We start from the raw sequence: 20,964 nt of genomic DNA, 5'->3' as shown, positions 1-20,964 counted from the left end.
AAACTCTTTGGGCCAAATAACTTGTTTATTTGTCCTTTGCCATACCAAAATAAACAGACCATTTGCACCCTTAAAAAGCACATTCATAATTGTCCTGGCAAAGGTGAAAAAATGTTGCCTTCTCCAAATTTGCAGCAAGTCCCCTCCCCCCTTCTCCTGGGGGTTCTGGGACACCAGGCCTCAACCTGCCCGCCTTCATTTAATCCCACCTGTGCCCCAGCAGAAACTGAGTGCAGCGGAGTGAGAAAAATCAATGGAGAAAATGAGGCAGGCAAGAGAGCAAGAGAGGAAATAGAAGAGAAAATGCGGAAGCGGGGGCGAGGACAGGAGAGGGGCAAGGAGAGGGGCAGAGTGGGAGACGAGAGAAGAGGTGAGCCCGCGAAAGGGGCGGGGAGGAGCGGTGGGGAGGAGCCAGGCCGGGCTGAGAGGCAGCAGGGAGGGGTGGAGGATGCTGAGGCTGGGCTGGAGAGAGGCGAGCAGAGCCTGACGCAGCAGCAGCGGTCCCAGCCCCTGGCGCAGACCGCGGGCTCTTCACACGCCACTTGGGCTTGTGGGGCTGGCCGCGGGGAAGGGCGCGGGTAGCGGCAGCAGCATGGTGTCCGCCCCGCGGCAGGAGCCGCCGCCGCCTCGGGGCTGAGCGGCCACCGAGCTCCGCTCCAGCTGCACTGCGTGGCCCGGGGTGGGCGGCTCCAGGTGCCCGGGCGGCTGGGCTCGCTCCCCACGGGGGCTGTGGTGCATGTTCGCCCCCTGCGAGTGCATGAGGAGAGGCGGCAGGAGGACCATGAAAATGATCCGGTTCCGGAGCTCGAGCATCAGGTCCCTGAGCCAGGAGATGAAATGCACCATCCGGCTGCTGGACGACTCCGAGATCTCCTGCCATATCCAGGTGCCTGCCAGGGTGGGGAAGGGGAGCGGGACTGGGGCGGGGAGCCTGGCTTGGGCCGAAGGTGGGTGAGTCGTGGGAGGGCTTTCCCTGTTCTACAGCACAGGCAGCCCCAAACACACTACTCCAATCCTCTGGCTTCTCCACCATGCTAGGGGACATGTACAGGTCTGCCCCCCTTATATCCTCCCTCTCCTGGTCACCTGCCGCCTGGCCCCTCTTTCCTTTTAGTCCGTGTGCACTGAAGCACATAACTGTGCCTTGGCATTTACACCGTGCCTGTGTTGCTCTGTCCAGTTGTATTTAGGGTGACCAGACAGCAAGCGTGAAAAATGGGGGCAGGGAAGGTAATAAGGCACTTGCGTAAGACAAAGCCCCAAACAGCAGGACTGTCCATATAAAATCAAGATATCTGGCCACCTTAGTTCTTTTCCTTTCTCTGTCACACTGTGGTGCGGTCATTACGGGTGTATTGAGAAGTTGTGTGCGGGGAGTGAGTGCATCTAGAGAAACAGGCAGGGGAAAGCAAAGGCCAAATAAAGACTGGCCAGGAGAGAGAGAGTGATTGGGGAAAAGTGCCAGAAAGAAAATTGTTAGAGAAGTTCTGTGCAAATGAATGAACTTCACTGGAATATCAGAGGGACTGGAACAATTTGCATAGTGGGGGTGCTGAGAGACATTGAACCAAATTGTACACCTCATGTATGATGGAAACGGCTTCAAGCCAGAGGACATGGGAGCACCCACAGCACTCTTAGTTCCAGGATCTAGGAACTGACTGCAACTGAGATGCTGGCAGTAGTAGTAGTTGTGTTGTAACTCCATTGACTTAGCAGGAATGGATGCCAGGGACAAATCTAGTTCATTATGTCCAAATCTCTTTCTCTCTGTGCATAATGTTTGTGTCTCCATGACACACTGGAAGATATTTCTTTCCCTGTAAAACATTGTAATGGAAAAAAGAAACCAAGTATAACAAGGTTTACAGTTGTAACTGCAGTGCTATATCTGTCTAAGAGCAATTAGCTATTGATTATGATGGTAAATTGCATTTCTGTTTTCTGGTAGTAGTGGATTCTGGAATTTTTCCTTTTGTTCCATCTCCTTTCTCACATTGAAAGATTTTTAGGGTTTTTTTTGGTGACAAAATCCATTGTGCTGGATCTGTGCATGCTGGCTGTTGTGTTGTGTGTTGCAGGCTTTTGCAGCAGCAAACCTCGCCCTGCTGTTGGACTGAGCTGCTGCCCTGTTGCACAGGAAAGAAGTGCTTTCTGGTGCTCTGATTTGTGTAGATAGTTCAGGCACAGCCAGCCCCTTTCAGCTACAAAGAGGCTACTTACTGTTAGGTTCTACACCATTTATTAATGTCAAAGAGTTAGGCAGTATCTGTGGGGTGCCCTTTCTACCTATCTTTTTATTTTTCCTCTCTAGACTAGAGGAAAAGCACTGTCTACGTGAATTAGCAAATACAGCGCCCTCTAGCAGTCCTGCTGCTTCTCCTGCTGTATACTATGAATGAAATATGTTCAGATTGTGTTTAACAATCTGCAAGAGCAGTTAGGCTTTGGACTGACACTCTACTGTTTTTTTTTTAAATTCCACTCAGGCCTGGCAAAGTGACCAGTAACCATGTGAGAATTTGTAAATGCTCACCCATTTATTTTGAAGTGCCTGGAATCTGGGTCTCTTCAATATTCTCATAAAGTAATCTTGATTTCCTATTATATGAGTGTTTATAAGAGAAGCTTCATGTGTTGTTGCATCTATCGGATAAAAAATATTATTTATATATTGCAAAGGTGGAAAACATTCCTAGTACCTGAAGTTTCCTGTTATAAATGAAGCTCCAGTTCATCAGCAGGCATTAATGAAGTGTTTGACCTTTTCCACCTTGTGATGGATGGACCTCATTACCAATGTTAGTAAAATGTTATTTTGAAAGCAGTATCCAAAAGTGTTTGTGCTTCATCAATACTGAGCACTGAGAGAGTTCATAGCATTCAAAGTGAACTGTGTCTGAAGAAATGAGTTGAACTTCTTGATATATGCCCACGAATAGGGATAGAAAATAGTTCTTCATGTGAGAATTTTTAATTTGACTTAACACAGTTGAATAGTTACAATCATGATGATTTTATTGTACTCGCCTTTCCTTACTTTTATCAGACTTGGGGGGAAAAAAAAAGACCCGCTTGACGCAACCACACAATGTAAAGAAGCCTGTGAAATTTCTAATGGAACAGAGATAGAAATGTAGCCGTGTTAGTCTGGGGTAGCTGAAGCAAAATGCAGGACAATGTAGCACTTTAAAGACTAACAAGATGGTTTATTAGATGATGAGATTTCGTGGGCCAGACCCACTTCCTCAGATCAAAACCACTTCCTCAGGTTTTGATCTGAGGAAGTGGGTCTGGCCCATGAAAGCTCATCATCTAATAAAACATCTTGTTAGTCTTTAAAGTGCTACATTGTCCTGCATTTTGCTAATGGAACAGAGTTTGTGTTGTTGAAGCATGATTATATTTTTGATACAGGTTTGGCAGTAAGGGAAAAATTCCTAATTAACATAACCAGAACTCAGATGTGTTGTGGATGTGAGGAATGCAGATAATTCTGTGAGCATTTGAGGCCAAATGCTTCCCTGTGTAATCTTACTGACTTCCCTAAAGTTATAGTAGGGACTAATTTGGCCCTTCCTTTCCTCTGCAAAGCCATTGATCACCACAGGCCTGATTTCCAGACATACTGAGCACCACAACTTGAATTGTAGTCATTGGGATTTGTGAGCGCACAACACTTCTGAAAATATGGATCCATGAATTTTGCAACTTTTTTTGCTTGAGCCAAATTCTATTCCGATTTACTTCCTGGGCAGCTAAATTCACGGGATCATAATGGAATTGTTCAGGATATAAATCAGTGTAGACCTTTTTGTCTTGGTCTTGTACAATGCCTAGAAGTAGCAGGGAATTACTGCGATCATGTACATGCACTGAATACCGTATATAATTTTTTGGCAACTTTCACTGCTGAGCAGTTTGGCTTAGGGATGTTAGATATTGTGTAAAATTGAGTGGTCATGTAACCGCATGAAATCCTAGTGGTTACACAACTATTCGATAGTCCTCGGGGGCTGGGCTAGCAGCCAGTGTGCTCTAGCCCCACGTTCGGGGAGCGCCCTGCTGCCTCTATCAGAGGCAGCCGCACAGAGTGAAAGGCGGGAGCTGGTCTCCAAGGGGAGCCAGTTTAAAAACCAGCTCCCTGGGCAGACTGTCTGCCTGTTGCCCTGTGCTGCTGCCTTGATACAGAGGGAGCAGCATGAGGTGGAAGCAACTCCTGTCTGCCCGGGTCTGAGCTCCCCATGGACAGAGGCTGGTCTGCAGCAGCAGCCTCTATCTCCGGGGTATCCAAGCTCGGACCCCCTCCCCGGGTAGGTGCTGCTGCTGCGGACTAGCCTCTGTCTGCAGCAGGCCCAGGTTTGCCATGGATAGAGACTGTTCTGTAGGTTGTGGAGCAGCCCCTGTCTGCGGGGGAGCTCGGACCTCCCACAGAAGGAGCTGCTTCCACGGACCAGCCTCTGTCCTTGGCGAGCCCAGGCTGACATGGACAGAGGCTGCTTTGTGGAAGCCTCCCTCACTTCCCTTCTCCCTTGCTGCTGCTGATAGAAGCAGCAGCGCTTGGGGGTGAGAGGGGCAGGCAGTACCGTGGAGCTGGTGCTGCAGGAACCGGCATTTAAGCCAGCTTCCCCCAGCCCTGGCTCCTGCCTGCCCCCCTCCCTTTGCCACCTCTGTAGGAGGCAGTGGAGGATGGGGCAGGTGGGTCCACTCCTGGGGAGCCTGCTTGAAAACTGGCTTCTTACCCCGGTCACCTTCTGTGCTGCTGTCTCTCTATCAGAGGCAGCAGCACAGGGGGAGGGGAGGAGGTATGGGCGCAGGCGAATCTGGAGCTCATGGGTAGCCTGTTTAAAGCCAGCTCTCACAGCCACCAGCTCCTGCTGTCCCTCCACCCTCCGCTTTGCTGCCTCTGTAACAGAGGCAGCAAGGTTTGGGGAGTGCATGTAGTCAAGAAGATTAACTGATAAGACCAGGCTCATCGGTTAATCGTGTAGTCAACTACATGTTGACATCCCTACTTTGCCTGGACTTTTCTGCTAATGTACATGTTTCACAATCCGAAACAATCTTCCATTCTTTCCCATCTGCCAAAAGCTCAAACTCCTCCTGCTTAGCTGGTGAAGCTTCCACCTTCCTCCCAATAACATATATAGTGCAGTTACACTTTGTCAATGCAAAAATGTTTAGGTTATCAAAAACTGAATATGCAGGTACAATGTAAAATTTGGATTATAGTTACTGTACTGATTGTATTTTAATATTTAAATTATCTCTTGTTAATATTTTAAATTAATCTGCCTCACAATTTCCAATTTGTCAAAAATTCAGGGACTTGACCATGGATCGTACAGGGCCTTGCTTGAAACACATTTCCTTTGGTAGGCCTTTCTGGTGGTGTTATTGAACATATTGAAATGAAAATCACATTCTTTCATTCAAATGAACCAAATCCAAGCCTCACCACAAGCGGTGTCTGCCTTCAGCCTCTATATCATCTGTGTAGACTTAATTGACTGGATAAAATTCTTCAGGGACCTACGTGATATTCTAAGTTCATCTTTGCATGCAAAATGAACAGAAAATAGGTATAGAAAGCTGACTTGTTTGGACAGGGCATTCAGCAGATATGCAGAGTGAGTGCAATGTGACTTGCTTGCAGTGGGCCAAAAGATGTTTGTAACAAGAGAATGGTGTGTAATTTGCCAAAAACAGGGCTTGTGAAAAGGAAAATCCAATTCAACCTACAAGTCAGTGGTGCTCATGCACATAAGCAGGAGCATTCACACACACACGCTTTAAACTTTCCTTGCACCCTACTAGACATCCTCACAATTTCATACACCTTCCCAGAATCATAAAAGAAATGTTTGTTTGGACAAAAAAGGTTGAATGTTAGCTATGTTATCCAAATGCTGCATACTGATAAGGGAGATGGCTGCCCATGTTATGTGCTGTGAGGATAACCACAGTACTGCCAGAGTTGTGACAGATGGAAAACCCTGGATAGTGATGTTTTGATCATTTAACAGTAGACCCTAACTCAAAAGTCTGACACTGCCAAATCATATTTGAATATATACGCTAGACCACAGCTATGTTACAGATGTGGAGTTTTTAGAGCTCACAATAGGCATTTCAACATAAAACTAATTTGCATATCTGAAGCTTCATTGCAGAATTTGTCCCAACAAAAGATGCAGCTAGAGTTGTGCATTCTTCAGCTAAACCACATATAAAAAGAACACCCAGGATTAACCGGTTGAAAAAGTATGGTTTGATTTTCTTTGTGTAAATGTAATGAGATTCAAGGAAAAATAAGACCAACATTTCATTTTAGCATTAATGTTCTTTTAAGTGGCTTATTGGTCACTTCAGGCTGATTAGTGCCTAGTGCTGGAAATGATTTTTTCTTTGTGAAATATCAAATTATGGGGTGGGTTGGGGAGATCATATAAATCCTGCATTTGCAGATTCTGGCCAACTGGTTACTGAGTTATAGAACTGTTGTGTAGGTCATCAAGTAGCTCAGGGCTAGGTTTGTAACTCAAAGGTCAAAACGCTGCCTTTAGCTGTGAAACTTCATGACTGCAAATTAAAGTGATAAGTGACATAGGAAATGGTTAGGGATTGAGGCTTAACTAATTCTTACAATGAAATTTGTTTCCCACTTTTTTTATTTATAGGTTAAGCCTTTCTGGGAACTAAAATTTGGCAGTATTAGAGTGGCACTAGGATAAAACTGTAGTTGCATAGCTAAAAGGTAGACCTCATGGAAAATAACCTAAAGGTACCGTGGTCACTGTCTGTTTCCATTTGCAAGACAGTTGACCTGCCTGACTGAGCACGATACTAAAGTGATTTCGGTAAAGGTTTAAAGGAGGCTAATGGCAGAAATAGGGTTTAAAAACCAGAGAAGAGTTGTGAAAAGCAAACAGGAATTCTGTTCTTGGTTTTGCCAATATTATGTTAAAATATCAAAGTATCCTGGTTAAACTTTGCCAACATAACTTTAATACCTTAATCATGAGTAGTTGATAGGATGCTTTTCAATATATATTGTTATGGTTGTTTATATTGTAGTAGTGCCCAAAAGTCTCACTGTGCTAGATGTTGTACAAACTAACAGGCAGAAGTCATTGACTTCAATGGGACTAACTAACTCACATGCTTAAAATTAGGTGTAGATTTATGTATACCTTGTTGAATTGGAGCCTTAATTATTCCAGTATACCTTTAATCTTGGTACACCTGCTAACTCTAGTATCTGATCTTTCTTGAGTAGAGGGCATTGTTTATGATGGACTATCAAATTGTATAGGGTGGCAGGTTTTTTGTGTGAGCAAATGTCTATCATGAACCATTATGAAACCATTAAATCAATTTCAATGGAATGACCTAGGGCAGAATTTTAACCCTTAACATCAGAAAGGCTGGTAAATGTAACATGTTTTTTAATTTAAATTACACTGCAATCTGAAAGCCGTAAACAGTTTATGGTACTTCAGCCTCCAGCTACACTGACTCTGAGGGTGTGTCTAGGCTACAGGGTTTTCTGAAAAAAAGTAGCCTTTTTTTTTTTTTTTTTAAACTTCACCTGCATCTAGACTGCAGCCGCGTTCTTTCAAAAGTAAATCGAAAGAATGTGGCAGTTTTTTCGATTGCGGTAAACCTAATTTTACAAGGAATAATGCCTTTTTTCAAAAGTACTCTTTTGAAAAAAGGCACTATTGAATGCAAACTGCATTTTCGAAAGAGCATCTGGACTCTCTCTTGAAAAAGGGGCTAGCTTTTTCGAAAAATCTTCTTGTAGTCTAGATGCTCTCTTTCGATAGAGGCTTATAGTCTAGACGTACCCTGAGAGAGCCTGTAAAGTTGGTGTGAAAGAGCTCCTCACCTCTAAATGGTAGTTTATTATTGAGACATTGAAGTTCACTGGCAGTTTCATTCTTTCTTTGTGACTAGTAAAAACATTTAATGACCTGGGTCAAATTACTTGATCTTATGCTTCAGTCAGCAGACCTGTAAAAGTCCAATAACGGGAACCTCTCTCAACAAAAGAGAGCAGCTGAATTGAGATTTCCTGGGCAGAATTATTTTTATATAAAAAAACTTTTATTTCTCTCTCTCTCTCTGCTTATAGTTTCATTACATTACCATAGCTTAATTTCTTGGTGAGTCCAGCTGTCAAATTAAGGGAGGAGGGAAAAGATTATGGGGGGGGGGGGGAACCTCTCTTGAGTTGAAAAAGGAAAATAAACTTTCTTCTGCTTTTGGTTATGATCTGCTGATATGTATTACAACTCTTAGTTCATGACTAAAGAAAGAATGAGGAAGACCAAGTCTCTGAGTGTTCGTTCCAATCTGTTGTGAATCCTCTATCAATTTTACATGGATCTTTATATAAAAACTTCCTATAGCCCTTTGAAGAAAATATTTCTGACCTATTTTAGATTGTGATACTGATAATTTATTTATAAATAGCGTTTCTTTTATCTTTTCTCTTGAGCTCACATTTCACTGCTGTCATTTAAGGAATTGATTCACATGTTGGTGTTTTATTCTTTGCTTTAATGTGACACGAACAGTCTCCTATATTTTTTTTCCCACTGATAATTGTGGACCTGCCTTTTTGAATAAACTTAATATATTCTGTCCTTGCATCTCACAGAAATATACCAATTTACCAAAAAAATTTTGTAATCAAAAGGCTCTCTTTAAAATTCCCATCCCTCAGTGAAGCGTGAAGAACAATAGAGTATGTTGAAGCAAGCTTTTGCAATGAAGGACCAATGTCTATTGGGAGATGAACCCCACTGTGAAGACATGTGAGATGTTGACAACTTGAAAAATAAATGGGAAGGCGAGGCAAACAATGGAAATGAGAGAGCAGAGAAGCCAGGGATGAAGATGATGAAATGAACCTTAGCTGTGGAAAGGGAAAGGTTAAGGGATTATGTAGACAGCAGGCAAGAGATTTAGTGAATTTATATTTATCCTGTAAGTGATGTCAGAGTTATAACCAGCAAATGCCTTGAGCTGCTTGAATGTGCTATAACAATTCAGCTATTAGGAAATGGAGCTAGAAGATGTAGGTAGGGGATGCAAATTAGGTTGAGTTTAATGTTACATTTAAAAATGTGATACTATGGCCTGTATTTTCAACTACATGTGTGGGTTGGTTGCTGTGTAATTAGTAGTAGCGCACCTGACAAGAGTGGCATGTCAAAAGCCCCATTGATCAGTTTGAGACTCTGCCTGTATTAGGGATGTAAAATGCCATTTACGCAGTTAACCAGTTAAACATTATGTTTAACCAGTTAACTGCTTAAATGCCCCCGCCCATGGTGCCAGGTGATGCTTGCCAGTTAACTGATGACATCCCTAGCCTGTAGGTATTGAACTAGGTTTCTGTTGTCCTTTCAAACAGTTGCACAGGCCTATAATGGTGTATTCTTGTATATGAAACTCTTGTACATGTATGGTTTGCTCTTTTAAGAACTGAATCCCATTATAAAAAAACAAAGACAGCATCTGTGATTAGCAGGGATGTGAATGGTGAACTGATAAGCCTCACCCTCATCCCCACCCACCCCCATTTAATTGGTTATACAAAGTTTAACTGATTAACTAATTAAATGGGATTTTATATCTCTAGATATTAGCTAGGAGTACATAAACTAAAAACCTATATTAGCAGTTTCTCATTGTTAAAAATCTTGAATCTATCTTCATGAGTTTTGAAGATCTTTATTAATATCACTAAATTGTATTGCTTATTCAATACCAGTCTCTCTGAGGTGAAATTTAGAAGTAAAAGTACCTGCATGACTCAAGTGATTTTTTTTTTTCTCATGATGTTATGCTCATATAATAACCTCTTAGATCTTTTTCCCCTGATTTGCTGGTCACATTGAAATCAACTTATGTACTAATTTTTAAAAATTATCTTTGTTATGAATAATGTGAAGCCGAAAAGAGATAAAAATGCACTTCTCAATACACAAAATTAGCCAGCTAATAATTACTAGTTTGAGAGGAAGTTGGGAGAAGCTGATACTAATTTAAAATAATAATTATGTTTTTATTTCTACCCAACCTCCATTTGTTGCTTATCTTACAAGAACATAAACTTTTCGAGATGCAGACTTGGTCATCCTATATATTTGGACAAAGCCTAGGAAGATACTATTATAATATGAATATTATTTAAAAAAAACCCTCAAAGCCTGTGGAGAACCCCCCCCCCCCCACACACACAAAATATATAAGATACAGTCCAGTATAAATGAAATTTCCACAGATAATGGGTGTGATCCTGTAGGATGCTTAGTGCTTCCTGTGAGGTGTAGAAGCAGCTTCCATTCCTAATGACTTAATGGAGTCTGTTGTCTTGCAAGAGAACTAAATGTACTTTGTACCTCACAAGATTGGTGCTTTTTGACATTTTGAGATGCTCGTTTGTTTAGAGATGATTAGCCACTTGATGTAACGGCGGCTACGTCTATTCTTCAGGCTTCTTGCGCAAGAAGCTTTTTGCGGAAGAGATCTTCCGCAAAAACGTCTTGCGCAAGAACGAGTCCACGCTACAAAAGCACATCACAAAAGCGGTGCGCTTTTGCACAAGGGAGGTTCAGACTGCATGGACATGCTCTCGAAAGAAAGCTCTGATTGCTATTCATAGAATAGCCACCAGAGCACCAGTGCTTTTTTGATTTGCTCTTTTTGCGCATAAAACCCCGTTGCCCATCCATACACACCTTTTTGCGCAAGAACTCTTGCATAAATAGGAGTTACTCCTCGTAGAAAGAGGAATACCTACACCGCAAAAAACCCTCTGTTCTTTTGATTTACTGTAAATTTACTTGTGTAAAAATGCGCTTGAGGTGTGGCTGCTCTGCGGGTTTTGTGCAAAAGCAGCCATTTTTGTGCAAAAACCCTGTAGTGTAGATGTAGCCTGAGAAATCATTTAACAGAAATGATGTGCTCACGGTTAGGGCCAAAACAAATCAGCATTGTGAGAACATTCTATTTAGGATTTTTTGTTTCATTTATCTGAAGCTAAACTTGATATTGCTCTGAAACAACGTTTCCATAATTGAGTTGGCCTCAAGAAAATTACCTTTCAAAAAAAACAAACAAAAAAGATGTGTCCTTCCTGAGAAGAGGAAATAAGATCTCTGAATTTTCTCCCTATAGATTTGGATTGTCACCATATGACAGTCTGTGCATAGCTGACAGTCTGTGCATAGCCATTCAGGCCAGATAATAAGCAAAGTTGATATCTGATATAAGATGATCCCTGCTGATATAGAAATATACTTACATGTTGGTAGCACTGCTATCTCTTGGGTGCTCAGGTTTATCAAATTAAACATAATGTAGATACGTTTTATTGCCTTATCTTTCCTTCTAAGCCCTTTCGTCTCTTGGTGTAGATGATTATTGCCATCCTTGGTTCCTATGTTCATAACCTCAAGGTCTTCTGGGATGCCTTTCTCACTTTTTTCCTGTCACATTGAAGCTGTCATCAAATGAACCCTGCTGCCCGTTTCTCTACCACATAGTGAAAATAAATCACTTCCTACGAGTACCCTAAGCTAACACTGCATATCTGTTCTTGAGTTAGATTTTAGTGTTTATGACATCAGCTATTTCTTTCTGGCTTCCTCATTTTCCCTTGCTTCTCCAGTTCATCCAGAATGGAGCCAATAAAGTCATTTTCATTGCCCACATCTCAGGCCACATTCTGCTCTATTCTAACCCCATGCCTATTAAATCAAGTTTAATAATCTGTCCTTTCTTTCAAGTCTTTACATTAGCTATCTCTCCTACATTCCTACCTTTTTTTGTACCCAGTCTTGTTCCATTTAGTTTGCCCATGCAAGTCTTTCTGTTCCCTTAGTTTCCTTTTTTTGGTGGGGGTTTATACTTTATTTTCATTTTCTGTAAACATCAACTGATAACAATCTTAGTGGTTGTATGTATTGTTAAACAGCTGTTGCAGTCAAACTCCAGAGGTAGCTGTATTTCAGTAGTGGATGAAATGGTCCTTGCAAATATGTATAGTCATTACTGACCCTATAGGATATCGTGCATTTTACTTAAGCAACATTGAGAAATGAAAGGCACTAAAAGTAAGAAGTATTATTTTATTGTTATAAGGGAATCCATATTTTGGTAAAATTTACTTTAGAGGACAAGGAAAGTAACTGAAAATTTGAAGCAGCACACTTTTTAAACTCTGTCTTGGAAACTGTGCAATATGACCATAAGACAAAAAATGAGTAATTTCTATAAAAGAGATAATGATCATTTCCTTTAAAAATATATATCTTCTTTTCTCCTTGTGCTTGTCTGTGCATAGATTTCAGTGCTGAAAATCTGTTGGTGTTCCTCTACAAGAGACTTAAACTCTTGCAGAAAGGGTAGTAAAATAAATTAATTCTAGCACTGTGCAGTTTATTCAAAATAATCTTCTTAACCAGTAAGAAATTAATCCTTTTACATAATACAGCTGTCAACATAATAGAAATACTGTGTGTGTATGTTATATTGGAGTCTCTTAACCTATCAAAATGTAAGATTAGGAGCAGCATGGTCTCATGTTTAAAGCCCTGCACAAGCAATCTGTGTTTTGACTCCTGTTGTCCACTGTGCACTGACTTGCTATGTGGCTTGGGGCAAATTGCTTAATCTCACTTCATCTTAGTTTCTCTTTCTGTAAATAGGGGCAAATAAATTTCCACAATTGATGAAAATTCTTTGAGAGCTTAGAATTGAAAGTGTTACATGCACACCAAGTATTAATTATCTTTTTACGTCTTCAGATTTCCTACACTATGCAAGAGTAGGGCTTGAGGCACTGGGGCTTGAACATCGTTCGCTGAACTATTACATTCTGACCTCAGTCTTTAATGACTAGTGAAGTTGAATTACTGGGGTGCTTAGTAGTCTGCACTATTGGTAATAAGAAATTCTGTCTTTTTTGCTTGTAAACAAAGTATATTTGATGTGGAAGTTGCATTGCAGGGATAAATCTGGAACCCCTAATATCTTTTAGTGTTGTGTATGTGATGATGGAACTGGCAGAAGGGAATGTTTTCACTTTTGCTTTTTGAAGCACACCTTTAAGTACAGGAACATGTGTCAAGTGACTGCTGTTTTGAGCTTCACTGAAGATGAAGAATGCTAAAATGACTCAATGTATCTTTTTGTTTCAGAGACTTATAATTATTGTGTATTAATTTCCTTAATTAAAACTAGAAGCAACCTAGTTGGAGAAGTTCATGTTTGGCTCTCTGTACATTTCAAAGCATAGCACCCAACAATGCCATTTTCCCACAGCTAGACTACGTCTACGCTACAGGCTTCTTTCGGAAGAAGCTTTTTTTGGAAGAGATCTTCTGAAAAAATTTCTTCTGAAAGAGAGCATCCATACTGCAAAAGTGCATCGAAAAAGCGATCTGCTTTTTGGAAGAGAGCATCCAGACCGAATGGATACTCTCTCGCATGTAAGTTGTGATTGCTATGGAGGGAATGGCCACCAGGGCACCTGTGCTTTTTCCTCCTCTTCTGAAAGAACTCCCTCTTCCCCGTCCCCACACACCTTTTTGTGAAAGCTCTTTCGCAAAAAGGCTTCTTCCTCATAGAATGAGGATTACCAGCTCCTTTTCTTTGACAAATTTGGTACCTAGTTTTACTATCTGTATGCATGTTTGTTTGCGTGGGACTTCCATACACCTGTCTGTGTGGGGGGAGGGGAGGGGAGAGAAATACAAAAACAACAAAAAGCAGCCAACCAACTTAACACCTCCTCTCACATCTCCACTAAGGATGTAAAGAGGCAGGTAATTGGGTAATCGGGTAGTCGATACAATTTTTATCGACTACATGATTAGTCGATAAGGGAACGTGTTCAGAAGGAGTGATTTCCCACTGCGGCTTTGCAGTTTAAACTACAGAGTCTCAGCATCAGTAGTGCCTGGAGCTGGGACCCGTTGTAGACAGGGGATGCTGTGAATCAGCCTCTATTCGCAGTCAGCCTGGGCCGCTATGGACAGGGGCTGCTGGACCCAGCTGCTCTGGACAGGGGCTGCTGCCAGAGTGGCCTCCCCTATCTGCTCTTAACAGATGGGTGGTGGGGAGGGCAAGTGACACTGTGGAGATGGTGCTGGGGGAAACTGGCTTTTTTAAGCCTGCTCTCCCTAGCACTGGCTCTTGCTCTCCCCCTCCCCCATTGCTGCATCTGATATAGAGGCAGCAAGGGGGAGGGAAATGCGAGTAGTTGAATAATCAACTACTATTTTACATCCCTAATCTCTACAACAACACAGTAAGATTGTAAAACAAAAATGAGCAGGAGAAACTAAAGGTGAAATGTGGTAATGTTTGAAATGTAGTAACGTTGGAACCACTCTAGTCCGGCAACATCTGTGATCTGGCATGATTTTAGTTAGCTGGAGGTCCACTTTTCACCTGTGTGGCCAAGTTTCCTGCACTCTCATAAAGTTTGTTTACAGTCACCAGTCCTCACTTTCAATGTTCTGTTTTGGTTATTTAGCTCTAATTTACTCCTAAATGTCTTCTAAGAGTCCAATAAGCAGTGGAAATGTTGGTAATGCTACTATATTCTATTGACCTCTTGTAGTCTGGCAAATTCCCTGGTGTGGCACTGAGTAGGTCCTGATGGTGCTGGACTAGAGAGGTTCAACCTGTACTTCCAATCTAGTCAGGGTGTGTGTGTGTGTGTGTGTGTGTGTGTGTGTGTGTGTGTGTGTGTTTAAATAATTGAAAGTTTCAAACTGATGGCAACTCGTTATGAAAACTAGTACATATGATATAAACTGGGTTTAGAGAATGTTTATATGTATAAAGAGGCAATCCTAATAGAGACTCATGTCATACATGTGAGGTATTCCAAAATTAAAGAAGTGTAAAATGATGAAAGCTGTATGTGCATAACAATACTGTTATCCTTATCAATGGAAAATTTAAGAATGTGGGTAATAGTGTAAACCATTGCTGCTGGTTTGAACTAGTGGAATTACAGACTTCTTCGTTGGAAATCCTTATATCCATAGGGTGTTTATAAAATACAGGCCTACATTTACACATAGACCTGGTTATTCAAATGGAAAAGGATGTACAGACCCCAGTGATATTATGGAGCCATGCTTACTTGAGTGGGATCAGTTTATAGTAGGAGTGGGGAACCTGACTAAGTCCTGGGGGTCGGATGTGGCCCCCTGCTTGCCCAGATATGTCCTCCAAAGCTCAGGGATCCTCCCCTTTGAGTGCATGCTGGTGGAGTCCATGCTGGTGTTCCAGCCACCTCACTGCCCCACCACAGAGCTGGAGTATGCAAAATTTACTAGCTTGGGTCCCTCTGGCCTCTGGTGTGCAAGGGGGATGTGGGGAGTTTCTTTCTCCTCAGTCAGGGGCCATGTCAGTGAGGGTTTGTTTCCCTCCCCCCCCCATGGATCAGTGGCTCCCATCCCAAAATAGGTTCCCCACCCCTGGTTTACAGGAACACAACTGTAGAGTTTTTCTTTGACACCATGTGTCTTGCTTTAGCAAAACACGTGTTATCTATCCTTCACTTGTTACTAGGGATGTTAATTTCAGTTAATTGAATAGTTGAGTAACCTCATGAATTCTTATCGGTTAATCGGCTATTCTGTTGTCCTCAGGGACGGGCCCAACAGCCAGTCGTTCCAGCCTTACTCCTGAGGAGCTTCTGCCACTTTGTGCTGCTGCCTCTGTATCAGAGGCAGTAGCATGGGGTGGCAGGTGGGACCTGGTCCACTAGGGGAGCTAGTTTAAAAACCAGCTCCCCTCAGGGACTGGCTGCCTGTTTCCCTGTGCTCCTACCTCTGATAAAGAGACAGCAGCCCCTTTCTAATGTGGGTGGGTGGGGGGCAGGGAGTCTCAGTTCTCTGACCCAGTGTGAGCTGGAACTGGGCTGAGCTGCCTGCCCGCCCAGGTCCTAATACACTTTAAATGCAGGGCTGCAGCGAGAGTAGGTCCTGGACCCAACGTGAGCCAAGACTGAGCAGGGCTGCTGGCCAGCCTACTAAAAAAGTTACTTGTGGGGGGCGATGGAATGCACATAGGCTATAGCATTAACCCATAAGCTTTTGCTTGTTGATTAATCGACTACACTATTACATCCCTACTTGTTACCTTAGTTTGCTGAAAATCCAAATCACAAGCAGGGCACTTGCAGTGTTTCTCATGAGATCAGTTCTATGCCCTGTCCACCTGTAACTGAAGATGCTTAGTTTACCTCACAGTAGAACTGAAATACCTTGTACCCATATGTTTTTAGAGAGACCATGAGATAACTAATGTTCATTAGATATTTCACCATAAAAACCCCCACATCTGTCAGTGAAGACATAGCCTTAGATTAAACACACATCTCATCTGGAATCTTGTCAACATTTTCTTTCACAGAGCTAAATACACATTTAGCAAATAATTCTAATTGGTGCAGCACATCCATGGAAATGTGAGACTCTAGTGGTGTCAACTTAAGCTTCTCTGTGTAAATTAATTTAATTGACAATTGTGCCTCCTTGTTTAATGAAGTAAATGGCAGCTTTAAAAGTTGCTTTTGTACATAGAGAAATGAGTAGCACTTTTGCTTTTTGGCATGCTCCAAACTCAAACCCTTGTCTGACTCAGATTCTCATCTTGTATGGCAGAGAGAGACACATAATACATTGGCTGCTTTTCATGTGTAGCTTTCAAAGCAATTTATAAGGAGCAATCATCAGTTGTAATTTGCTGAAGTTTGCCATAATATCTTGGATTCAGGGTGGCCTGTGCATATAGGCCGACTCAGCCGTTGCCTAGGGCGCCGCCTTCAACGGGGCACCCAATGATGCCAAAAGTGTAGGTGAAGTGAAGCATGTTTTAGCCAGTGTGAAGCAGCTTGTAGCAGTGGAGGCTCAACAGATGTTTGCATCAAAGAATCTTACCCTCCCCCTGGTTCTTTAGAACCTGGAATGAGTTAGTGAATCAGAGCCGTGGATGAGATCTTAAATTCGATAGTACCATTCTGAACATGGCACACCTCAGGGATTTAAGACGGAAAATGTAGTGAGCCAGTATGTGGTATGATATCAGATATACTGAGGCAGTTTCTTGTGCACACTTTGTGTGACTTTTCTTTAGTGCCATCCTAGAAAATGAATAGAAATAAGAGAGGCTATTACAGATAGTGCTTCATGTGAGTGATTGTGAAGGTTCGTTGTTAACATAAAGCTAATGAAATAACCAATTTCAGTCAGTCACTAGAGAAATCCTGTTTTGTTTTGACTGGAAAATTGACTCACATTGCTAGGATCCTGGAATTCATTTTCCTACATTGTCTGGCAGTTTGTACCTCAAACATCTGTGGGAAGTTTAAAGGATACATGGGTTTAAAGCAGTGTTTCCCAAACTATGGGTTGCGGCCCGGTACCGGTCCATGAGGAAAAAATACCGGGCCTCACCGTGGCTGCCGGGTGTTCCAGGCTCCCGCAGTGCCCGTGTGGCGCCGGGTCCCCCAAGCCCTGGGCCGGGTTGGGCGGAGGATGCAGCTGGATGTTCTAGACTCCTGGCAGAGTGAGGGGAGGAGCCAGGCTGGGCTGTGGGGGTGCGGGGCGCTGGGCTCACCTGGGCTGCAGGAGGAGGGAAGTGCCGGGAACCCAGGGCTAGACTCAAGGGGAGGGAGAGGCAGGGAATCAGCGCTGGGCTCAGCATGTCTGCCCGGTTTGGGGGAAGGTGCAGGGAAACGGAGCTCAGCTGGGCTGCGAGTGTGAAGAGGTGTGGGGTGCTGGATTGGGCTGGGTTGCGGGGGGTGGGAGGGAAGGTGCACGCTCAGTTTGGCTGCAGAAGGAGGTAGGTGCTAGGAACCCAGGGCTAGACTCAAGGTGAGGGAGGGAGGGGGCAGGAAATCAGAGCTGGGCTCAGCAGTTCTGTGGGGTTTGGGGGGAGGTGCAGGGAAATGGGGTTCAGCTGTGCTGTGGGAGAGGCCTGCAGGGAACCCGTGTGGGGCTCAACTGGGCTGAGGTGGATGGGGGAAGGCATAGGGAACAGATGGGCAGCTCAGCTGGGCTGTGAGGGGCTGCGGGGAACTGGTGCTGTACTCCCTTGGATTGTGGGGGATGGTTTTGGGGGAAGGGCAGGGAACAGCTCAGTTGAGTTGAAGGGGAGGGAGGTACAAAGAAGCTTAGTGTGGAGGAGGGAACCAGGAGCCCTGAAATGACCTCCCCTGGTCCAAAAAATCCCTCATCTGGGACCAGTCAGGTCCAGAGGGTGCCAGACCAGGAGGTCCAACTCCTACCCAAGTCCCCTTCTTGCACCCTCCCTCCTAGCCAGATACCCTACCCCCAATCTGCTCCTGCTCCCACCTCCCGCAGTGCCTGTGCAACGCCAGGTCCCCCAAGCCCTGGCCCGGGCTGGGCGGAGGATGCAGCCGGGTGAAACAGTGAAAATTTATTCATTTTTCATTCTTTTTTTTTTAAATATGCATTTCTATTTTTGGGCTGCAAAAAACAGTACTAGAAAAAAACCAGGTTCCAACTAAAGTAAAAAGTTTGGGAAACCCTGGTCTAGCCAGCTTTCTATCCATCTTACAGTCCATTTATCCAATCCATATTCCCTTAACTTGCTGGCAAGAATATTGTGCGTGACTGTATCAAAAGCTTTGCTAAAGCTGGCACTGGGAGCTTTGGGAGGACCAGAAACAACTTATTTGCATATTCATAATTTGCTTAATGAATATGCAAATATGTAAATGAATGTTACTAGTCCTCCAAAAGCTCATGAATGGATTTACTGGTCCCTGTGTGAAAACGTTTGGGAACCCCTGGTTTAAGGGGTAGACGCAGGTAGACAGAGTCCCTGCCCAGAAGAGTTTATGGTCTAATTTGAAACAAGACACAAGGAAATGTGGTAGGAAGGAGGACTAGGAAATTAAGATTCTATGATTTTTACAGGTTAACTGCACGCACAATTCTGTGACACAACATAATCTAATTAACCATAGCTAGGCTGAGCAACAGATATTTTAAATGTTCCCTGTAGGTGTTGCAGTAAAATGGTCTTTTTTTGCATGTTTGTTTCATTTACAGTTTAAGCCCATGTAAATAGGATAACTCCAAGTGTCAGGCTTTGGTATAAATAGCTGGTTTACATCTTGCGTATAAAGGGGAATATGGACAAAGCAGGCTTGAGGTGGTAGAACCTGGAGGGAAATAGCCTTCTGGGTTAGTTTGGGATAGATTTTCTGTGTGTAAGGGCAATGTAACAATAACATGAAGATGATTATGGGAGAAACAGACAAAGGAAAGGGTTAAAACTGGCAGAGCAGGGTAGAGATGTGAATGACTAGTAGACACGCTAGTCAGCTATCAGAAAGAGGCAGCAGGGGTGGGGAAGAAAAGAGAGGGTGCTTCAAAATGGCAGCACCACATGGAGCCCAGGGTCTGCTGCTTTGAAATACTGCTGGTCCTGGGCTGCACGTGGCATTTCAAAGCCCGGGGTCAGTCCTCAGCTGTCCCTGGGCTTCATGTGGTGCTGACACTTTGAAATGCCATGGGGAGCACGGGAGCCAGCACCTGCTGACCCTGTGCTCCCTGCAGTGCTTTTGCCTCTGAAGTGTAGCATAAGCCCTGGGGCTGTTGCTACACTTCAAAGGTAGAAGTGAGCTTATTGACTAGTTGAAATTTTACATCCTTAGAGCAGGGCCATGATGTGATAGAGAAGTAGTTGAGTAAGGAGGGGCACAGTTGTGAAAAGTCCCTGAAGGTGAGGACAGGAATGTTAAACTTGATGCAGTGGAAGTGGGAAGAATAAGTGGATTCCAAGGTGAGAGAGACTGGGATTGGCAGTGGGGGTTGGAGGGGACATACAGTGAGCGATGGACAAGAAAGATCTTAGCAGCTGCATTTTGTAAAGACCAAAGAGGATCCATATGGGTATGAAAAGGCAAGAGTGGAGGGGGTTACTGTAACAGACAAACTAAGGCTTTGGAAAAGAGTATTCCAGCTGAGTGGGAAGAGAAAAAAATAAAGATTGTTGAGAAAGAAGAGGTAAGAGTTGGTGGCAGGCTGTGTGACAATGGGAGAGAGAAGGAGGTGTCAGTGAAGTTTCCAAGCTTGCAGGCCATCTCTTCATTATACCTACTGTGGCCATGTTTTCTGAACCAAAATTAGGGACACATTAGCCACACACCCCAGCCACAAAAAGTCTCACCCCTGGAGGTAGTATTCCCAGGGTCAAGATGGACACATGACCACAAGTAAAGGGTGTCATGTGACCCCTCTAAGAACTCCTCCCACTGTCCTCCTACCAATAGGCATGGGTTTGGTTCCAACAACTCCCCCTCCCCCATGCAACTATCCTGCAATTGTATTAACCAAATTTGTATTGCAATAATTCAGGGAGAGAGGCTGGTGGCAATGTTCCCTCTAAGATTTTCCTCCCATAAGTGGAGTGAATTTTGTCTTGTGCACCAGTATTGACTTCATGGGACTTGTTCGGATGTGCCACTGTGGCACCCAAGTTATTAATAAATATCTTATAAACCTCTCCCTTTTCCCTCGGCTGCCATGTCTCCCACCCTCCCCTCATCTGCTCCCCTAGTGCCTACTGCTGCCCCCCCACTCCTCAGTATCCTCTGCTGTCCTGGCTCCTACCCTTCTCACTCCCCTCAGCCCTTTGGGGATCTGCCCCCTCCGTTGCACAGCCCTTCTTTTCCCCCTGTGTCCACTCCTCCTCTAGCCCCACTCTGATCATCTGTAGTTACCCTTCTCCATCCCCTCTCCTAACACCTCTTTCTACCCACCTGCCCTGCCTCTCTCCTCTGTCTTCTGGTGCCTTCTCCTCCCCTCCATGTGTCTGCCCTTCTGCTTCAACCCCATAATCCCCTGCGTCTTTACTTTCCTAGTGCCTTCTGCTTCCCTCACTGCCCCTGCC

General features: G+C 43.7%; 1 protein-coding gene across 1 annotated transcript in view; it reads left to right on the top strand.

Annotated features, from left to right (window-relative positions):
• The first annotated feature begins 397 nt into the window (after positions 1 to 397).
• The window catches only part of LOC102459043 (FERM domain-containing protein 3), a 200,725-nt gene continuing 180,158 nt past the window's right edge, over positions 398 to 20,964 (top strand). Inside the window, exon 1 of the mRNA XM_075931758.2 lies at positions 398 to 886. Within this exon, the coding sequence (XP_075787873.1) occupies positions 737 to 886 (150 nt within the window). The 5' untranslated portion in view covers positions 398 to 736. The remainder of the gene's footprint in view (positions 887 to 20,964) is intronic.

Source organism: Pelodiscus sinensis, chromosome 6 (genome assembly GCF_052426305.1).
Source record: "Pelodiscus sinensis isolate ZL-2025 chromosome 6, ASM5242630v1, whole genome shotgun sequence".
In the NCBI taxonomy this organism is placed as follows: domain Eukaryota; kingdom Metazoa; phylum Chordata; order Testudines; family Trionychidae; genus Pelodiscus; species Pelodiscus sinensis.
The sequence above is the reverse complement of the archived record's forward strand: the minus strand, read 5'-3'. Positions and strand labels throughout refer to the sequence as shown.